Source organism: Felis catus, chromosome A2 (genome assembly GCF_018350175.1).
Source record: "Felis catus isolate Fca126 chromosome A2, F.catus_Fca126_mat1.0, whole genome shotgun sequence".
Classification (NCBI taxonomy): Eukaryota; Metazoa; Chordata; class Mammalia; order Carnivora; family Felidae; genus Felis; species Felis catus.
This window is the reverse complement of record NC_058369.1, coordinates 666,076-684,488: the sequence shown is the minus strand read 5'-3', so window position 1 is coordinate 684,488 and position 18,413 is coordinate 666,076. Positions and strand designations below refer to the sequence as shown.

General features: G+C 65.8%; 2 protein-coding genes across 7 annotated transcripts; both read right to left on the bottom strand.

Annotated features, from left to right (window-relative positions):
* Positions 1-1,700: 1,700 nt before the first annotated feature.
* On the bottom strand, positions 1,701-4,327 carry FAM174C (family with sequence similarity 174 member C). 3 transcript variants are annotated; one of them, XM_023242828.2, is made up of 4 exons: positions 3,825-4,285; positions 2,759-2,875; positions 2,480-2,594; positions 1,701-2,116 (listed from the first exon to the last, which is right to left on the bottom strand). In XM_023242828.2, exons 1-4 carry the CDS (start codon positions 4,127-4,129, stop codon positions 2,009-2,011), a joined length of 645 nt encoding a protein of 214 aa, XP_023098596.2. In that variant the 5' UTR covers positions 4,130-4,285; the 3' UTR covers positions 1,701-2,008. The 3 variants fall into 3 exon arrangements, with proteins under 3 accessions (XP_023098596.2, XP_023098597.1, XP_044898667.1); XM_023242829.2 differs by lacking the exon at positions 2,480-2,594 and having other exon boundaries at positions 3,825-4,231; XM_045042732.1 differs by lacking the exon at positions 1,701-2,116 and having other exon boundaries at positions 2,581-2,653; positions 3,825-4,327.
* A 657-nt stretch (positions 4,328-4,984) lies between these two features.
* On the bottom strand, positions 4,985-12,142 carry CIRBP (cold inducible RNA binding protein). 4 transcript variants are annotated; one of them, XR_002737695.2, is made up of 8 exons: positions 11,746-12,142; positions 8,537-8,645; positions 8,350-8,456; positions 8,092-8,245; positions 7,918-7,999; positions 7,761-7,831; positions 5,298-5,430; positions 4,985-5,124 (listed from the first exon to the last, which is right to left on the bottom strand). XR_002737695.2 is itself a non-coding variant. In XM_019815319.3 (7 exons), the coding sequence occupies exons 1-7, from the start codon at positions 11,767-11,769 to the stop codon at positions 7,345-7,347; spliced, it is 564 nt and encodes a 187-aa protein (XP_019670878.2). In that variant the 5' UTR covers positions 11,770-12,134; the 3' UTR covers positions 6,586-7,344. The 4 variants fall into 4 exon arrangements, 3 of the variants coding, with proteins under 3 accessions (XP_019670878.2, XP_006928229.4, XP_023098618.1); XM_019815319.3 differs by lacking the exons at positions 4,985-5,124; positions 5,298-5,430 and adding an exon at positions 6,586-7,361 and having other exon boundaries at positions 11,746-12,134; XM_006928167.5 differs by lacking the exons at positions 4,985-5,124; positions 5,298-5,430 and having other exon boundaries at positions 6,586-7,831; positions 8,092-8,230; positions 11,746-12,131.
* Between the last annotated feature and the right edge of the window lie 6,271 nt (positions 12,143-18,413).

Below are 18,413 nucleotides of genomic sequence, written 5' to 3'. Positions count from 1 at the left end.
GCTGCTGACAGGCATGAGGGCCGGGAAGCGGGCAGCGCACCCACCCTGCCCGGACTGGGGTGGGCGCGCGGCGGCCGGGGGACAGGCAGTGTGTTCCCAGCTCCGGATGGCAGAGCGCGGGGTCTCTCCTGACCTCATTAGAGTAATTAACGTGCCTTTTGAAGCTCGAAAAATCGCTCAGAGCTGTGGGAAGGGGGCGCAGATCACAGGGCGGGAGAGCCGGGGACGGTGTCTGCGTGCCTGTTAAAAGCGCGTCCCAGTGGGTCTGACGCAGAGAGACAGACGGAAACCAAGACCAAGTGAAAGAGACCACGCAGATGGAGAGAAACACAAAGGAGGTTCAGAGTCAGAGAAAGAAACGCAAGGACAAAAACAGAGAGACAGAGACGAGTGGAGAGACCCACGGTGGGGGGACACGTGGAGAAAGAGCCAGAGCCACAAGGGCAGGGCGTGGGGGACATCTCTGGGGCCTGGCCTCATTTTTGCCACCTTCCCCAGAGGACCTGCTGGGCCCTCAGTGCGGGACCCTCCCAAAGAACAGCATGGGAGGAGCAGTCAGGGAGGACTTCCTGGAGGCGGCAACTGGTCAGCACAGGAGAAGGGTGAAACGTGAGATTTGGAGTGTGGGAAGGCCGAGAGAGATATTTAGGGAAGCAGACTAGGGACCTAAGCAGAACACCCCAGCTGGAGAGAAGGCTGGCCAGCTGACATGATGGAAATGGCTTCTCTATGCCCTGGCAGCAGGCAGGGATGCAGGCTTGGCGTGGTAGGGCGGGCCAGCTGCCCTGAGCGGTGGACGGGCCCAAGAGCCGACAGATCCCTAGTAGGCAGCAGGCTCAGTCCACGCCACCATGGACACGGGGACAAGGCAGGGCTCAGGATGAAGCAGGGGACACGGAGAGCCCACCGGTACAACAGCTTGGTTCCACCTCCCTCCCACCCAACCCTCTGCGGGCCAGCAGGGGACGCCGGACGGCACGAGGCTGCCACCTGGTGGCAGCTCCTCCTCACGACGACACGGCTGTGGCAAGTCTGGCCAACGGGCGGCCCCGACCTCAGGCTGGGCAGCCGCTGGCCAGCCCCTCCCCTCTGACTCTCCACCACCAAACTGAAGAGGGTCGGGGTGTCAGGCCACAACTGGAATCCACCCAGAAAGAGCAGCTCTCGAGGAAAGACGAGGCCCGAAGCGAAACCCACCAAACTCCTCGCCGGGGGTGGGAACTCAGGTGCGTCAGTGCCTCCGCAGGAGCCTGACGGCGGGAAGGGCACGGGAGGCACAGGGGTCCTGAGGCTGCAGGACGCTCCGGCCCCATTCGCTACTGACGGCGCTCCTTGGGAAACACCCCCGGAGGTGCTGGTGCCATGAGCAGGGTCAGGTGGGGACACCAGAGGACGTGGCACCTGCAGGGCTCCGGGTTTAAGGTGGCACAGAGCAGGGAGCCCGAGCAAGGACTGTGACACGGGAACAGGAGTTCTCTCTGGGCCTTTACCCCAGCAGGTGAGCGCACGTCTCCCCCTTCTCTCCGTCTACCTCGTAGGATTCCTCACTGGGCCTTCGGGCAGCTGGGGGCAAGTCCAGAGAAGCCCAGCTTGGTCACAGGTGGGAGGTCGGGGACCCAGACGGAGCCCCGCTCTGTTGCCCACCCACCGCTTACGAGTTAGCACCCAGGGTCGGGCCCCACGCACAGATGAGCGCCGGCCACAGAACCACCGCCGCCTTTATTGTCTCCAGCCCGGTGGGAAGATGCTTCCAGACAGGCCGCTCAGGCCGCCCGGCCCCCCTCTCCCCACCCCCGGCAGGCTGTAGCTGGGGGCTGCCTCACCCCACAGAGGAGGGCGAACGGCACAAGTCACGGCCCCACCAGTCTCAAGGTCCTGTGTAAGGCCTCCAGGGCCTCTCCGGTTCCCACCCAGCATCCTCGACAGTCCTGTCTGGGCGAAGGGCCAAGGCGGCCTCGGGCAGAGTAGGCGAGCTAGGCAGGACCCACGCGAGCTCGCGGAGTCTGCGTCACAGCCGGCAGGCGGTCAGTGGGGCACGCCAGACGCTAGGGAGCCGGTTCCGTCTCTTGTCCTCTCCCCGGAGCTTCTGGCAACGCTGCCTCCCTGACCTGAGCATCTGGAAGGTGAAGGGGACAGGGTGAGACCCCACCTGCCTGGGGTGATGAGCAGAGGCCTCAGCTGTCTGGCCCCTCCACTCTGCTCCACCAAGAGCTACCTCCTCCAGCCTGTTGGGTGCTGCTGTCCTGCCCATGGGGGGGGGGGGGGAGGGGGGAGGGGGGAGGGGTCCCCCACCCAGAGGAGTTCCCGGATCACACCAGTACCTCCCTCCGGGGCCTGGAAAACCAGAACGGGGCCCTGGTCTCTCGGCCTCTGTGTCTGTGGCCTGCGCCCCCCACACACTGGGGCTGGACAGGCCCTCACGCCTGCTCAGGCACTGTCGCTACTGTGTGTCCAGGCCCCGCATCCTCTTGCGACCCACCCCGTCGGCAGCACCCTGGAGTTCATTCTCCACCCGACACAGATCGCGGCCTTCGTGGTCAGCCCAAGGCCAAGAGCCAGCGCCCACCGATTCAAGCGCTGCAGCCTCTTCCCACCTTAAAGAAACGGCTCATGGGAGCTGGGAGTAGGTGTGCCCGGCCCCCGGCCACACGACCTGAAGCCGGAAGGCCAGCACCGGGATCGCATGGACCCCACAGGCTGGCAGCCCCCCTGACTCTCCGACCGGGGCCCCTGCAGGCTCAGGGGAGGGCTGAGCTACCATCTCGGATGCCTCGTCTCAAAGACGATCTCCTCGTCGCTGTCCAGCGAAGCCATCTCCGTGGGGTCCTCGGTGTTGGCCAGAAGGCCGTACCTCTTCCGCTGTGGCTTCTTCAACCTGGAAGCAGACCCAGGCACGCTCGGCGGCCATCCTGGGCTGCGGTCCCAGGCGTGGCTGACGCCCTACCCTGCCGCGGTCCGGAGTCCTCCTCGGCCAGACCCTCAACGCCCTGCTGGGAAACCTCCCGGCCTAAAGTGTGTGTGTCTCTTTCGCCTCCTAACCACCACCTACGTGAGCGACCGAAAACGGGCCCCTCCCTGGGCAGCTCCCACAGCTGAGGCCCAGGGGCCAGGGACCCCGGGGGCAGGGCGGGACGTCTCAGAGAACAGAGAAGAGTGTGAGAACGCGGCCTCGCACCGACGGGACTTGAGGGTCGGCCAGAGACGCCATCTGCAGAGCTGTCTCGGGCAGAAGGCCCGCTGCTGACCCCCCAGCCCCGCCGCGGGAGAGGGAGGGGAGCCTTCCGCCGTGGACGCGTCCAGGGCCACGTACTCAGCGCAGTCACTGGAGAGCTGGCTGGGGCTCTCCGCGCACGGTCGGCTGTGCTGACAAAGGCCTCTGGAGGGGCAGCCCCGGAAAGGAGGCCGCACGGGGAAGCCCCTAGCGCGGGGGGCGCGGGGGGCGCGGGGGGCGCGGGGAGGGAGACGGCCCTCCACTCTCCGGCGGCAGAACAGAGAAACTGCACGCGGCCAGCCCCACGACGACACAGCCGAGGCCTGCGCGGCCGGCCGGGGAGGAAGGACGCAAGGGGACAGACAAGGCCGCGGCCGGGGTCGCAAGCCCCGCTCGGGCGCCGAGGGACGGCCTCAACCTTGCGGCGCAGCAGCGCCCCCGCGTCCGGAGGCGGCGGGGTTGACGTCACCGCCGGGCCCCACCCACCCCGGCCACGTGACGGCCGCGCACCACGCCGGCGACTCCGCCCCGCGGGGGCGGGGCTTCGCGGCCAACACGTGAGGCGCGAGGCGCACGCCGACTGGCCGCGCCGGGCGGCGTGCGCCTGACGCACCTGAACGCCCGGATGAGGAAGTAGAGCGCGGCCAGGCCGCTGAGGCCCGTGAGCACGTAGAAGGAGCGCAGCAGCGGCGAGCCCGGCGAGTCCGGCGGTCGCGGGTGCGTGCTGTTGTGCGGCGGGCCCGGCTGGCTCCCGTTCGTCACGGCGGGCGGTGGCGACAGCGTGGCCTGCACCGGGCGCGGCGACGGGGGCGCGGCCCCCTCGGCCCCGCACAGCAGCGCCGATAGCAGCAGCGCCCGCAGCAGCAGCAGCAGCAGGGGCGGCGGCGGCGGCGGAGGCAGCAGCACGCGCGGCCCCATGGCCCGGCGGAAGCGGTGGCTGCGCCCCGCCCGCGCGAGCGATTGTCACTCACCGGCGTGGGGGCGGCCCCAGCCAATGGCTCGCGGGGGTGGGGCTTAGCTCTCGCGAGCGCCCCGCCCCCACCTCGCCTAACCCCGGCGGTCGTGGGCGTGGCCCACGGTGCCCAGCCCGGGCTGCGCGCGCACCTCCGGCTGCAGGCCCCGCCCCGGAGCCCACACCTGGGGGGGGGGGGGGGGAGGGCAGCTTTCCTGAAGGCACGGTGGTGTCCAGGACCCTCGTGGGGGACGAAGCCGCGCCACGCAGGGCGGCCTGGCCCAGTGCTCTCCAGGCCCTCAGTCCCAGCCAGGGCCCCAGGAACTCCAGGGGCTCTCACCCTGGGAGGCGCCAGAGGCTCCCACCGGTGGGAGAACCGTGGGCACCTAGGCCGCCCCGCCACCATCCTCCCACCCCCCCCCAACCCCCACTACTGACAGTGGAGGGGAGCCACGGAGGGCCGAAGGCAGTGGAACCAAGGGTCAGCCCTAGTGCTCTGCATCCCTAGAGGGGGGCGGAAGGCAAGCAGCTCAGGAAGCAAGCTCGCCCTGCAAGCAGCACAGGTGGGAGGCTCTGGGGGCCACTGCGCCAAGACCCTGGGAGAGAGGTGCCTGCCTCCGATGAGGGAGCCTGTGCCCCTCAGAACCTGAGAGAACTGCCCAAGGGGACAACAAAGAACCGGGTGGTCTTCCCGGCTTGGGGCCGGCTTGTGCCCTGAACAAGGGCAAAGAGGCTTTTCTCCAGCAGACTCCCCCGAACCCCTTTCCCACCCAAGCTCCCTGGCCGCGTCCCAAGCCAGACTCAGATTTGTGTGGACACACCAGCCCTTTATTCAAATCCGACTTCCGTGTCCTGCTCCTGTTGAGGGGGGCGTCCTGGCTGCGGTGCGGTGCCAGCCGCCACACACCTGTCCTCCGAGAGCAATTCGAGTTGCTGCACCTCAGCCTCCCCAGTGACGCGCCTGCTGGAACAAACGGGAGAAAAGAGCTGGCTGCAGGAGAGCCCCGCAGAATGCTGCCCACCCCCGGCCCCCACTGGGGTTACAGGAGGGCAGACCAGGAAAGGAGAACCCACCCGCGGGGTCAAGCGGCAGGGCCAGAGAGCCTCACATCACCCACCCCAAGAACCACTTACAGGGGACACGGTACGAAGACCGGTGGCTGTGCCTCTGGCTCTTGCTTCCAGGTAAAGCCCCTTCTGGGACAGTGAGTCCCGGTCATCGCTGCTGTCTGGCCACACCTCCAAGTCACGCTGGCTTCCCTTCAACCTGCCAAAGCAAAGAAGCGTTACGCCCAGTGTCCTGGCCACAGGTCACATCTGCCCCTCCCCACCTCCCCTGAAACCATCCACAGCTCCTAGGAGGGTCTCAAACTAGTCATCGGGCCGTCCCGGCAGAGGCCCCGTCACAGGCTGGCGTGCCCAGGGTGGGCCTGCGCCTTGCGGATGGGCCAGGCCACGTCCCACCCTTGAGCAGAGCCAGCTGCCCAATTGGGATGGAGCTTAGAGGACCGTGTGGGCTCTGGGAAAAACTCATGGCAGCAACAGACATCAGAGAAAGCTAGTTGGGAGCCTGAGGGACGGAGGTCTGGAAAAGACTGTCAACTGATGAACAAAAATCCCAAAAGGCAGGGCGTTCGGTGGTCTCCAATCCTGCTTACGGATCAAACCTACTCCTGTGGCGTGACCGCCCAGGCCGCTCGCCGGGCTGCAGGCGGGGAAGGGCTAACGGCCCAGATCTGACTCTGGTTCGAGCTTGATTAAAAAAATTAAAATTAAAAAAAAAAAAAAAAGTAAAAAAAATGGAAAAGGATAAACAGCCAAAGGAACATTCCCCAGGTACAGAACTTTACTCTCAAATGAGCTCTCGACAAGAGGAGGGATGCGGACACGAGCAAAAGGAGTTACCTCGAATTACAGGGCTATTTCCACATATGAGCTAGCCAAGGGAGCAGCTTGCGTCTCAGAGGGTTCTGTTGGGCGCACAACACTTCTGTCCTCCGAGGGGCTGCAGCTTCCATAGGCTAGCGGTGAGAGCTCAGAACTCGTGAAGCGACAGCAGAGCTAGCTAACGAGCCGGTCGGTCCGTGGTCGCCCAGGGACGCTGCCTGCCGTCCGCTGTCTGGCCTGCTCCTCAGCTAAGGCGGTCCGGGTCAGTGTCACGTGCCCGGGCGTCCACCGTCCCCCGCTATGCTGCCCACCCTGTCGCCCACCTTCTCACCTCACCGGGGCGGATGGCGGTCGGCTGTCAGGAGGGGCCCGGCCAGCGTCTGTCTATTCTGCCTTCCCTGTCTAGCTTTCTGAGAGCCTCAGGCGGGACCGGCAGACCTACTTCTCGAACTGCCCTTTCCGCTCAGTTCTGACCGCCTCGAACCCGAGAGCAGGGAGTGTGTTGTGCAATGAAAGGGAAATTGTCAGAGCAAGGTTCGTTTCAGACGGTCTTTTAATCGGCTTCGTGAAGCCAAAGAAAACTGGGTACAAGAATTCCTTAACCGCTTCAGATACAACATCAATGGGTTATGCATACGTCTTCCGGTAAAAAAAGACAATATAAATAAACATTTTCAAGAACCTCTCGAAGAGACATCTGCCACTCTTGCTGTGCGTCACACACAGCACGGAAGGGCCGAACAGGCCAGGCCCGGGGCGGCCGGGGTACCTCTGCCACAGCCCCGGCATGGGTCCCACCACGCTACACGCAGAAACAGTACACAAGGCTGGAAAAAAGCCACAGCTTTTGCTGAGCTTCCGGCAAAAAGCGGATTCAGAGTCCATTCGATCTTAAAGAGAAGTGAACCGGGGCACCCGACCTCACGGGCCGACCCCACTAAAAAGAGAAACAAAAAAAGGCAACACAACCAAAACCAAAACCCACACAACCCCCAAAGATTTCCTAAAAAACTTATGGCTCAGGGTAAAAAGAAAAAAAAAAAATCTGAAGTGCTTTTCAGAACATTTTTAAAACCCTTAAAAACTGACAACGCTTCCTTAAGAAGAGCAGTCTAGGAACGAAGCCATCTGGGGGTCAGAAGCAGTCAGGCTGTGTTTGACAAGACCAAAACGGATAGGACTACAAAAGTGGGGTACAAGGAGGTGTGTTCACTACACATGAACGATTCAGCGAAGCTCCCAAAATCTTTAAATATACAGCCATTGGAAGGACGATCTTGAGCAGGAAGGATTTTTACTCGTTGTGTGTAGCTGAGAACAAGAAGCAGGGACATGTAAAGGCACTGAAGCACGCGACAAGACGCAGCATCCGCTCCCGGGTCCAGACCTGGAGGGCGCGGCCCCGCAGCCTCAGGAGAAACCCCCCCCCCCCACCAGCTGAGGGCGGGGCGGCAGGCAGGGCGCACATGCACTTCTGCTGCCTGCGCAGGGGGGAGGGGCCCTCACTCTGCCTTTCCGTCTTGGTCACTCTGGTTCTGCCTTTGTGTTTTGTGGTACAAATGGCTGCTGGCACAGAGACCGAGAGGGCAGTATCGCCCCTTAGAGGCGAGCACGGTGACAGAGTCTGAGTGTCGCTCGCAGAGGGCGCCAAGGCTTACTGAGCTCCCAGTGCAGGCCCCGGCGGCGAGGTGCCCTCGGAGCGGGACTTACCGTAACTGTCGTAGCTGTCTCTGTAGGACCCGCCTGAGCTCCGGTCGCCATAGCCGCCACCTTGACTCCGGCTGCAAGGAAGACGCTTGAGGCTACTCAGGCCCGCGACAGCAGCAGAGTGGCCCGGCCTCAGGCACTGGCACCCGCACGCCCTCACCTGCTGTAGTAGTCTCTGGAGCCTCCGTAGCCCCCACTCCTGGACTCAAACCGGCTCCCTCCGTAGCCTCGATCCCCTCCTCCTGCAGACAGGGACAGGAAGAGAGCGTCAGCGCCCGCCGGCAGTGTCCCCACCGTGTTCCCAGGGGCCCCAGGCCCCGAGCATAGCACTTACCTCTGGAGAACCCACGGCCCCGGCCTCGGCCCCCTCGGAAGAAGCCCCGGCCGCCGGCAGAGCCACCTCGATAGCCTCGGGATCGGTTGTCGGACGACTTGCCGGCCTGGTCGACTCGGATCTGCCGCCCGTCCACAGACTGGAAACCGGAGACCTGCGCAGGTTAGTCGGTGCTCCCCCATCCTCGGAGGCGGCGGGGTTCCCTGGGAGCAAGCAAGGGGTTCTGCACCTTCCGCGACCCCGAGCGGCCGCCCTCACCTTCCCGTTCATGGCCATCATGGCGTCCTTGGCGTCGTCGATGTTCTCAAACGTGACAAACCCGAAGCCTCGCGACCGCTGGGTCTCCCGGTCTTTCACGACCACCACTGCACAGGAGAGACGTGGAGTCTGCGCCCAGCCCTCCCCGCAAGCAGCCCCGCTCCGCCGCCGGCAGCACCAGCCGCACCTTCCGCGATCTGTCCGTACTTTGAGAAGACCTGCTCCAGCGACTGCTCGTTGGTGTCGAAACTCAGCCCTCCGACGAAAAGCTTGCCTTCGTCTGATGCCATGGCGGCCTGCGGCAAACGCTGCTGAATTCCTCACGAGACCCTCCGGGGCCTCGCCGCTCCCCCCTCCTCCGTGCACACGCCACAGGGGCTTGCGGGGTAAGCCCTGGAGGGCGCCCCCTCAAACCCACCCCTACGACTTCTGAATCCCCAGCGCGCCCTTCGTTCCTGGACCCCCGGCCCCTCCTCCGTGCGCAGCCCAGCTCCGCCCGCAGACCGCGGGGCTCCACGGTTTCACCCGGCTGCCGGCCTCAGGGGACGCTTAAGGCTGGACACTGAAGGCAGGCGTCGGGCTCCGCCGGCACCGGCCGGGCGCACCTCGGGATTTCCGCTTTGTACGAGGGGTCAGACTGACTCCCACCCTGAGCGCCGGGTGGGGAGGGGCAGAGTGCTTGGTCCACTGTAGGGCACCCGAGAGGGGTGGGGGACTGGGCACTGAGCGCGGGCAGAGGCTCCGACGTGGAGCCTGACGTGTGGGGCCGAGGCCAGCTTGGACCGACTCGACGGGCTGGGGGAACCCCCGCCCAAGGGCTCCGGAGACACAGGCCAGAGAGAGACGCGGAACTGTGCTCCGCTCACGCTCCTCCAGCGGGAAACCGGGAGCGGCGGCCCTGGCCACGCAACGTGGCCCCGCCCACTGCCGCGCGCATGCGCCCCGCGCACGCCCTGCGCCACTTCATCCGGGCACCCAGCACTCCCGCCATTTCGCTGGGCGCTGCTGTGCGCCCGCGACCGCCATTTTGCGGTGGCGTCCCGCTCGCGGAGGGCCTGGCCCGAGGGAAAGACGCCCTCCGGCCGCAGCTTGGCCCGGTGTCCCGCTGCCCATCGCCGCCGGCGGGGCGGACTCCACCCCGGGCCCGCCCCGGCGACGCCCCCGCCCAGGGGCGTGACGCCGCCGCCCCGCCTCCTCCGGCCGGCCGCAGGCCGCTCGCCGCCCCGGGCTCGCGGAGCCGGTGCCGCCAGGGCCCTCACCACTGAGCCGGGAAGGTCCCTGACGCAGGCGGGAACAAGGCGCAGCACACCGAGCCAAGCCTCCTAACGCCCGAGTGAGGGGGGGGCGCCGAGCGACCGGCCTTAAGTACGCCGCCGGGGGACCCCGCCCCCTGCACCGCGCCAGCCAATCCGAGGGCTCGGGGGCCGCAGCCGCACCTCATATTCATGAGATGGGGGCCGGGCCTCTCCTGGCTCCGCCCCCTCCCGGGCGCGCGGATGCCGGGCGGAGTAATTGGTGGGAACGCGCCCCGGCCGCCGTCCCTCGCCCGAGAGCGGGGGGCGGGGCCGGCGCGCGAGGGGGCGGGGCTGACCCACTTCTGCTTGCCCGCCCCCATCCCCACCTCCTGGCCAGAGGCCGGGAACAAAAGGGCCTCTGGAGGCCAAGGGTCCAAACCTCCTGGGGATCCCCTGCTGTGCTCCAGCCAGCGCTGACGTGTCAGCCTTAGCCAGGTCCCCATACCCACCGCAGCCCCAGCTGTCAGGACATCTGAACCCTGACATCATTCTGATACACTTGCCCACACAACCCATACCCTGGTACTCCCAGGATCCCATGCTCCTGAATGAATACACCGCTTCACTTGGTCGGCCCCAAGGCCTACCCAAACCCCCGAGACTGAGACAGTCCCACCTCATGGACCCCAATATTCCCCAAGATCCTAATTCCTCTTACTTCCCTACTTTGGGGCACCCCAACTTCACCCAGCCTAGTTTGCCTACAGACCTCCACCAGCACCCACACCTAACTTCCACCCCAACCCTGACTTTTCTGCTTGGCGTGGCGCCCGCACCCCTACACTCACCTTGACAGACACTTGTGCATTCCAGCTCCGGACTGCAGGCTGACCCCAACCTGGGACCCAACCCCACCACTGTGGCCAGCACTGCACCCCGACATTCGTCTCAGCCCTCCAGTATGTGCTGCAGCCTCCTGCCAGGGCTTAGTTCTGCTACCCCTGGTGGGGGCGGGGGGGGGGGGCGGCGAGCAATGCTCTGCTCCTCTGTGGCTTTTTCCTGTCTCTGTCCGGGGGTTCCAAGATCTCTGCTACAAGGCGAACCAGCTTTGCAGAGACCCTCACCCCCAGATTGCTCCTGGGGAGTCCCAAGTCCATTTTATGGGAACTGCCTTGTGACTGCCATTTGCTGCCTGCCCTGGTTTGGCTTATGTTGTCTCCTGGGGTCCTGGACCCCTCCATGGGGTGGAACAAACTGGTGAAGAACTCTGACTGCCCAAGTTCTGTTCTAGAATGTTTCCAGAGGGTGGACCCTATGCAGAAGAGTTGGGGGGATTTGGGAACAGAGGACCCCCCCCCACACACACACACTTTCTTGCCCACCCCAGAGAAGTTCCAGCCCCACTCCAGGCCTCAGACTTGCTCCCACCCTAAGGTGGGTCCAGCTGAGAAAGGAAGGGACACAGGCAAGGACACGGTCTCCCATGACAAGGTTGCTGGGACCCCTCCTCAGCTCAGGAACCCACTCTCCCAGAGCAGCTCGTGAGTCATCGCCACCCCCTCTGCACCGCCCAGCCCCGCCCCATGCCACAGCCCTCCCGTAGACCCCCCGTCAGACACAGCCTGCTGCGTCAGCCTCTCACGCAGGGTGGTTATTAAAAGGAGCAAAAAAAGACATCAGCTCTCAGCTCCCTCTGCCTTCCGCCGCCCGTGGAGGGGGGTGGGGAGCTGGGGGCAGGTATGCCCAGCCCAGGAACTCTGCCCCACCGCCTTTCTGAGGCGCTCCCCTAGCAAGTCAGGTCAGCGGCTCCTTGCTCCAGTCCAGGCCAAGGTGGCCTGGAATCATCCTCTGCCCCCAGGCCCCCCACACCCACTGTTCTGTGGTAGTGACTCGGCCTTCTCCTGGTTCTGTGAAGTGCTCTGTTCGTTCGTTCATTCATTCATTCATTCATTCATTCATTCATTCCGCCAGCACGCTATTATTAAGTGTTTACTACCAGTCCGTTGCCGGGTTACCAGTCTCCACGTCTGCCCACGACTGTCCTGGGTTCCCATCACAGAATGGACCCATACCTGGGGACACCTGTCGCCAGGTGCGCCTGCTCTGGGCATTGTGTGCAAACTGTGAGCTTGCGTCTCAGGTGTGTGGCCTGTCTCCGTACCTGTGTTTCTGTGGTTTCCTGCATCTGCGTAGCCGTGGTGGGGGCGGGGGGCTCCCAAGAGGTAGGGAAGACCTCATCGCTGCTGTGACCGCTGCGCCACGCTCTCCCCGCGGACGCGAGGGGGCGCTGCGGCCTCGCTGTCGCCCCAGCCGGGGGTTCCGGGTCCCGCCGCGGACTCCAGCGTTGGGGGAAGGGGGGGGAGCCTTCGTCCCGCCCACGGGCCTGCCCCCGCGCCTCCGCCAGTGCGCCGGGGATGGGGTGGCGGTGGTGGCGGGGCTGGGAGGATGCGGCTCAAAATAGCCCGGGGCACGGGAGAGGCTGCTATTCGCGGCCCGGACGCGCAGTGCTCGCCGCCTGCCCGGCGGGACTGGGATTAGGCCGTGAGGCCCCCGTCGGCGCTTTTACAAATCGCCTCTCCCCGGGCGGCCGCCGTGCCTGCCTCCGAGACCACTCCCGCCCCCCCCCCCCCCCCCCCGCCAGAGGTCCAACACCTCCGGCGCTGAGAGCCCCACCCGCGGGCGTCGCCCTGGAGACGAGGCGGGGTCACCTCGCTCCCGCGGCGCCCCCTCCGCCTTCCCGCCGGGCCCGGCCGCTGGACGCCGGGTCCTCCCCCGACCCTGGTTAATGACCGGGCGGGAGGCGGTAATGAGCGTCTGGGTCCCGGACGGGCGTGGCCGGGATGAAAGGCGCGTGTGTGGGGGGGACCCTCAGGCCGCGTAATTATCGCCCCCTCCCGGCCGGCCAGGCGGGGGCCGGGACCGTGCACCTGGAGGCCTCCTGGCGGGGGCGCACAAGTGGGACCGTCCCGGCTGACTCCAGCCGGCCCGCCCGGCCCAAATCCGCAGGGCCCAGAGCCAGGGAGGGGGAAGCGGAGACTGGATGAGTGTGCGCGTTGCCAGGTGTGGTGCCCATGTGTGCCCGTGAGCTGCGGAGTCATGGGTAATGGCTGGGGACTGCGCTTGTGTGGACGCGAAAGTGGGGCTGTGTGCGCGTGCGGGTATGGAAGTGTGTGCAGGGAACGCACACGTGTGTGCGCGCACATGGGAACCCGCCTGCATGGTACTCCGTGTGCAGGAACACGAGGGACCCCTTGCGTGTGAGCCAAGCGGACCTCAAGCATGTGCATAAGGGGCATGGGTGTGGGCTCAGTCACAGACAGGTCTGGTGTGCGGGACCTGGGCGAGCCAGGGCTCACAGAGCATCTGTGCCGGTGACTGATGGCGTGACGCATGCCCGCAGGGTGGGCACAAGTGCGCACCAAGTGTCATCAGTGGCCAGGGTCTCCTGCGGCAGACATCAGCTCCTGGAGGCAGCAGCTGTTCGGTCCCTTGGGGAACCGGAGGGGACTGCCTCCTGGCCTCAGTTTCCTCCTGTTCCTGGAGAGGGGTGTCCACAGTGGAGGAGGGTGTCTGGCGCTGGGGACGGGGGTACCCACCCACCAGGGAGCAGACCCTGTGACTCAAGGCCCAGGCATGTGGAGGCCGCCATTCTCACACCCTGGTCGCGCTCGCATCCCAGGAACGCAAAGGGCCAGGCGGTGCACGGCTGGTGTTGGTGACCACAGGCCGCACCAAGTGCAGGAGTATGTGGGGGACTGTGGGGTGGGCCCCGCGGCCCACCCGTGGAAGGGCAGGAGGCCGGTGGGAGGCCCGTCCTGCCCCTTGGGTTACACACGTTTGTTCTTCCCGCACTCACGATGCCCCAGAGATCCGGGCGCCGACCCCTTCCTTTCTACCTGGGAAACTCGGCACGGGTGTGGTGGCAGATGCACAGGGACGGGCACCCATCAGGCACGTGTGTAGAACCCATGTCAGGTACCTGTGAAATGCCGGAGCAGGGGCACCCCCAGGTGGGAGGAGCTGACCCCCACGTGTCCCATCCACTCTCCTGACCTTGGCCCCACACAGGCTCCCTGCAGGCACAAGGTGGGGGGGCAGGGAGCAGAGGGACTCCTGCCTGGGGCTTGTGGCGTCTCCATGGCAACCCTGGAGTGCCATAAATGCAGAGTGCCCCGTCCTGTGGCAGCACACCTGTACCCCTTCCAGCTCTGTGTCCCCAGTACTAGTGTTGACGTCCCCCGACTCTGCCTCTAGAACGCCAGCGCTGGCCAGGTGCCTCTCTGGGCCTCAGCTGCCTCATCCGAGAAGTGGGTGTTGCAGCAGGGCTTCCTGGAGCCAGTGTGGGGGAGTGAGACGCTTGGGGTTCTCTGGTCTTTCTTGTACGGCAGGACACACAGAAAATGGTCTGTGATCCTCACACCCCCTTCCTCAGTGCCGAGTGAGTGAATGCAACCCCCCCCCCCCCACCTATCCCCAATCCGGATTGGCAGGTCTGCTCCTCTGGGGGGCCTACAGCCAGGGAGGGTGTGTGGGCAGTGTGGGTGGCTGGAACCACAAGCTTGTGTTTCGGGGAGGGTGCGCAGTCTCTGAGGACCTGAGTTCCTGCCCCTGCCCGGTGTGACTTTCAATTTTGCGGTTTTCTAAAGGGAGGTCTTGGTCCAGGGTGAGAGTGGGGGTGCCGTTGTTTTGAAAATCACACTGTTGACTGAGGTTGTGCTGCCATCGAAGTGTAGGCTGGGGTCCGTGTGTGTGTGTGTGTGTGTGTGTGTGTGTGTGTGGCGGGGGGGGGGGGGTCTGTATCCGGCAGAGCCCAGCTGGGAGCCTGGCGTTCAGGTGGGGTCAGGATCTACCCCTTAGCTGTTGAGGGGTGCGCTTCTCCGAGCGTGGGCGAGAAGGCGGGCTGGTCGGTCCGGTGGCTGCCAGGGGCCCTGTGTGGGAGCAGGGGGTTGTGCAGATTCTCCGGGAGGCCCGGGGGCAGTGTTGAGGGGGTGGGGGTGGGGGTGGGGCGGGTGCGGCAAGGTCGTAGCCAGCTGTCTAGAGCCCCCCCTCCTCCAGCCAGCGGGTGATCGCCTCCCCTCGAGGGGAACGGGGAGGGCGGGCGGCCCCGCCCACATTCCGGAGGAGTTAGGGGGTGCCCTCTACGGCCCCAGCCTGCACGCTGACCTCTGACCCAGCCTGAGCCCACTCCCTCCGTCCTGGGCACCCAACGCAGCGGCAGCTGGCCCCAGGGAGGGGCAGCCAGACGGGGGTGGAGGCTGGAATGTGTGCCGGGGGTGAGGGAGGGGGCCCCAGAGAGGGGGCGGAAGTGGGGGAGGAGTCGGTGGGACGGAGACCGAGATAGCAAAACAGACCGGCCGAGATACTGAGGGAGGCAACGGGGAAGAGAAACAGAGAAAAGGAAAAATAGAACCAGGCAGACGCAGGAGAGGCAGATGCAGAGAAGGAGACGGAGGGGCGCAGACACAGGGGGAGAAACAGAGGCAGCCAGCCCGGGATGGAGAGCCAGCGGGAGGGCAGTCGCGGGCAGGGCCCCAAGTGACAGGGCCCCGCCCCCACGCCAGGGCTGGGCTGCTCACCTGTCCCAGGTCACACGGGCGGCCGCCCGTCCCCTGCCCTCCCGGGGCTGGGCAGCTGTGGGTGGGGCTGGAGTCAAGACTCCTGGGTTGGGCCCCAGCGCCCTTGGCTGTGGCTTGGTAACTCCCATTCCCAAGGCGCCCCGGAGAGGTGGGCGGGTCCCGCGGGGCCTGGTGGGGGTGGCTGTGCCCCGGGCACCTGCCTGGTGCTGGGGGTGCAGAAGTCGGCTCCGACCGGGCACCGCTCACTCCCATCTCCCCAGAGGCCCGGCCCGACCCCAAGCCAGACCCTGACCCCGGCCTTTGGCATTTCAGAACCGTGAAGCCGGCCCCAATTCCCCATTTGGCCGCCCCCAGGGCGCTCCGGCCCCAAGCGGACTGCAGTGACCCCGGTGACCTGCTTCCGCTTGCCCACAGCCGTCTCATCCCCCAGCAGCATCGCCCACCTGGACCCAGGCCTCCAGTCCCGGCTCCACCCCTTGGCGGCCACGCCACGGCACAGGGCCCGGCCGACCGACCCCCGACTCGGTGCTGGGCCCGCGCAGCCTGGGGCTGGCCTCGGACCGAAGGTTTCGGCGTGCATCCTCCCCAGCGGGCAGAGCCCGCTGCTGTTCCCACTGGCCGCTGCCTTCTCTGAGAGGACTCCTGGTCGCAGCGAAACTTGCTCCCTTCCTCCGAACGCCTAGCTCCCTGCAGCCCCCTGCCAGCCAGCGCCCCGTGAAGCGGAGGCCGGCTGCAGACAATGCCCCATCTGTCCCTCCTCAGGCCTCTCCTGTAAACCCAGGCCGAACGCCCAGCCATCCAGCCACCCCCTGGATGTTCTGGCCTCTGCTCCGCCCACCTGCTCCCCTCCCTGGGGAGGGGGCCCTCTCCTCCCCAAGAGACAGACTCGGGGAGTCACCCCTTTCAGGTCCTCGCCTCTGCCTTTTCCTCCCACCTTTTGTCTTCTCTCCCCCAACTAACTTCGCAGCTCCCCCCACCCCCCCAAGTACACCTGCTCGCGCTCCTCCAGGCCCCTCGTTGCACACGTTGTGCCTCCCACCTAGGGGCACCCCTTCCCCCTCCCAACGCTGGCAAACTCCTACTATTCCTTTGGTAAAGCCTCAGGCCAAGCGCTCTCCTCCCGCCGGCCCTCCTGCGTCCCCCAGCCCGGGGGCTGCAGGGCTGCCCCAATCCGGAGGTCGCGTCACCGAATCGAGGAGGAGGGGACGGCAGACAATGCTTGGACGTGGAAGGAGGGGTGCGAGCGAACGCGCCGGTGCGGGGCTCCACGTGCGGCGCCCTCCGGGACGCCCCCTCTTCCGTCCCGGCGCGGCCGAGCCGTCAGACCCTCGGCGCGCCTCCCGCCCCCAAATTTGCAGACGCGCGACCACAGGGAGGAGGCCGCACGCCTCCGCGCTGCGCTTGCGCACTCAGCCGCCCAGGCGCAGTCCCACCTCCCGGCGTGAGCGCCGCGCTGTCATTGGTGCGTGCGCAGGAGCGAACGACGCGGCCGCCAGTGAGGCGGCCCCCGCGGTGGGCGGGGCCCGGGCCTGCGGACGCGCGCACGGGGGCGAGCGGGGCGCCCTCCCCCCCCTTCGTGACGTCAGGCCCGTTTCGCGGCGCGTTGCCGTGGAAACCGCGATTCCATTTCTGCGGGTTTCCGGGGGCCACCCCCTCCCATTCAGCTTTTTCCTCAATGGGAGGAGGGGGCGGTGCGGGGTAGACTCCGCCCCCTGAGGTCTCCGCAGCGTCTGCCCGCGCAGGGCCTCAGTTTACCTTTCCTTCACCTGGCCTGGCCAGCAGCCCCTCTGACCGCATCTCCCTTCGGCCGGGCACTTCCCCCTGGGTAGGTGTGCGCGATGCGCGGCCGAGTAGGGGGAAGAGGCCGGTGGCCCGCAGCCCCCACCGGGGTGTTGTCCTCCTGGGACCCCAGGGCAGGGCCGTGACCCTTGGACTTCCGGGCTGGGCGCCAGGAAGCGCCCTGAGGGGTGGGTTCCCGGGCAGCAGGGCAAGTGCCCCCCGCCCTGCAGCGTGCAGACACAGCCTGCGATTCAGCGTGTGATTCAGAGGGTGGCCCAAGTGACACCTCCCTCCACAGCCCCTACCCAGCCCTGTGGAGTCACCTGCTTACAGCTCTCAGCCCTGACCCCCAGGGGCGGCTGCGTGGGCGGAAGTTTCCACCTGAGCTGTCTCACCCACACCTCCAACCTGTGGCCCTCCTTACCTGCGGGAGCTTGTGCCCTTGACTTGGAGGTCTGGAAGGGTCAGCCTGCAACGTACATGGTACCTTCCTGCCTGATTGTGTGTGTGCATGCGTGTGTGTGTGTGTGTGTGAGAGAGAGAGAGAGAGAGAGTGTGTGTGTGGGTGTGAGAGAGAGAGAGAGAGAGAGAGAGAGAGAGAGAGAGAGAGGGAGAGACTGGGCTGGGGGAGGGGCAGAAGGGCCTCCCGGATACTTCCAGGACGCTCCTGGGACAGTCCTGGGGTTTCCCTTGCTCCTGGGGTCCTTGGAGCTGGGGCGCTGAGGCCAAGGCCTTGGGCTATCAGAAATCTGCCCAGGAGTGGGTGGTCACCAATATAACAAACACCCCCAATTCTTAGGGCAAGTGATGTTTCTCTCTGGGCTTGGGGTTTTCTCATCTATTAAATGGGAGTATAATTAGTTCTGTTAGGTGGCAGTGCTTGTTAACTGGGGAAATACATGTAAAATGATGCTATTATTGTCCTGTCTGCCCAGCCCCAACATGGATGGAAGCAGGACCCCAGAGAGGAGTTGCCCCTGGCCAGGCCCTTGGGGGGATGCCAGTTGAGGAAGTCCCCTGGCAACGCAAGGGCGGCCAGCAGAGGGGTGTTCCTGCACTGGGCACGGCCCCGGACAAAGGCCTGGAGGCTTGAGGCATGACCGTCAGGGCTGGGGAGCGCTGGAATGCGAGGCCAGGGTGAGGCCACAGAAGGGTGAGAGTTCACCCCAGGCTGGGGCAAGGCCAGGCCAGAGGCCTTGAGCGCAAACCCTGGGCCCTGGGGAATCACTGATTTCTGCCAGAGAGCTTCTGGAGGCCTGGCAGGTAGGAAGGGGCTCCATTAGCCTTGAGGGAGGGAGAGGGCTCACGTCAGGGGGCCCACGCAGGCAGTACCTCCTGCTTGGCCCGGCAGTGGGAACAGTTTTCCTGTCTGTGGCTGGGGAAACCGAGGCCCGGTGTGTGGGTCAGGTATCCTGGAGACGGTTCCAGGGGTTAGTCCCCAGTCCACTTCCCAGGGCCGGGAACCGAGGCCCCA

Excerpts from the sequence above, each read along its gene's own strand:
- FAM174C (XM_023242828.2), bottom strand. The coding sequence starts at position 4,129 with ATGGGGCCGCGCGTGCTGCTGCCTCCGCCGCCGCCGCCGCCCCTGCTG. Across the intron at positions 2,595-2,758 it reads GAGACGAGGCATCCGAGATG|GTGGGAAGAGGCTGCAGCGC; the intron begins GTAGCTCAGCCC and ends CGTTTCTTTAAG. Across the intron at positions 2,117-2,479 it reads TCCAGGGTGCTGCCGACGGG|ATGCTCAGGTCAGGGAGGCA; the intron begins GTGGGTCGCAAG and ends TTCACCTTCCAG.
- CIRBP (XM_006928167.5), bottom strand. The coding sequence starts at position 11,769 with ATGCAGGAAACCACAGAAACACAG. Across the intron at positions 8,231-8,349 it reads TGATGGCCATGAACGGGAAG|TCTGTGGACGGGCGGCAGAT; the intron begins GTGAGGGCGGCC and ends TCCGGTTTCCAG. Across the intron at positions 8,000-8,091 it reads GGGCCGTGGGTTCTCCAGAG|GAGGAGGGGATCGAGGCTAC; the intron begins GTAAGTGCTATG and ends CCCTGTCTGCAG.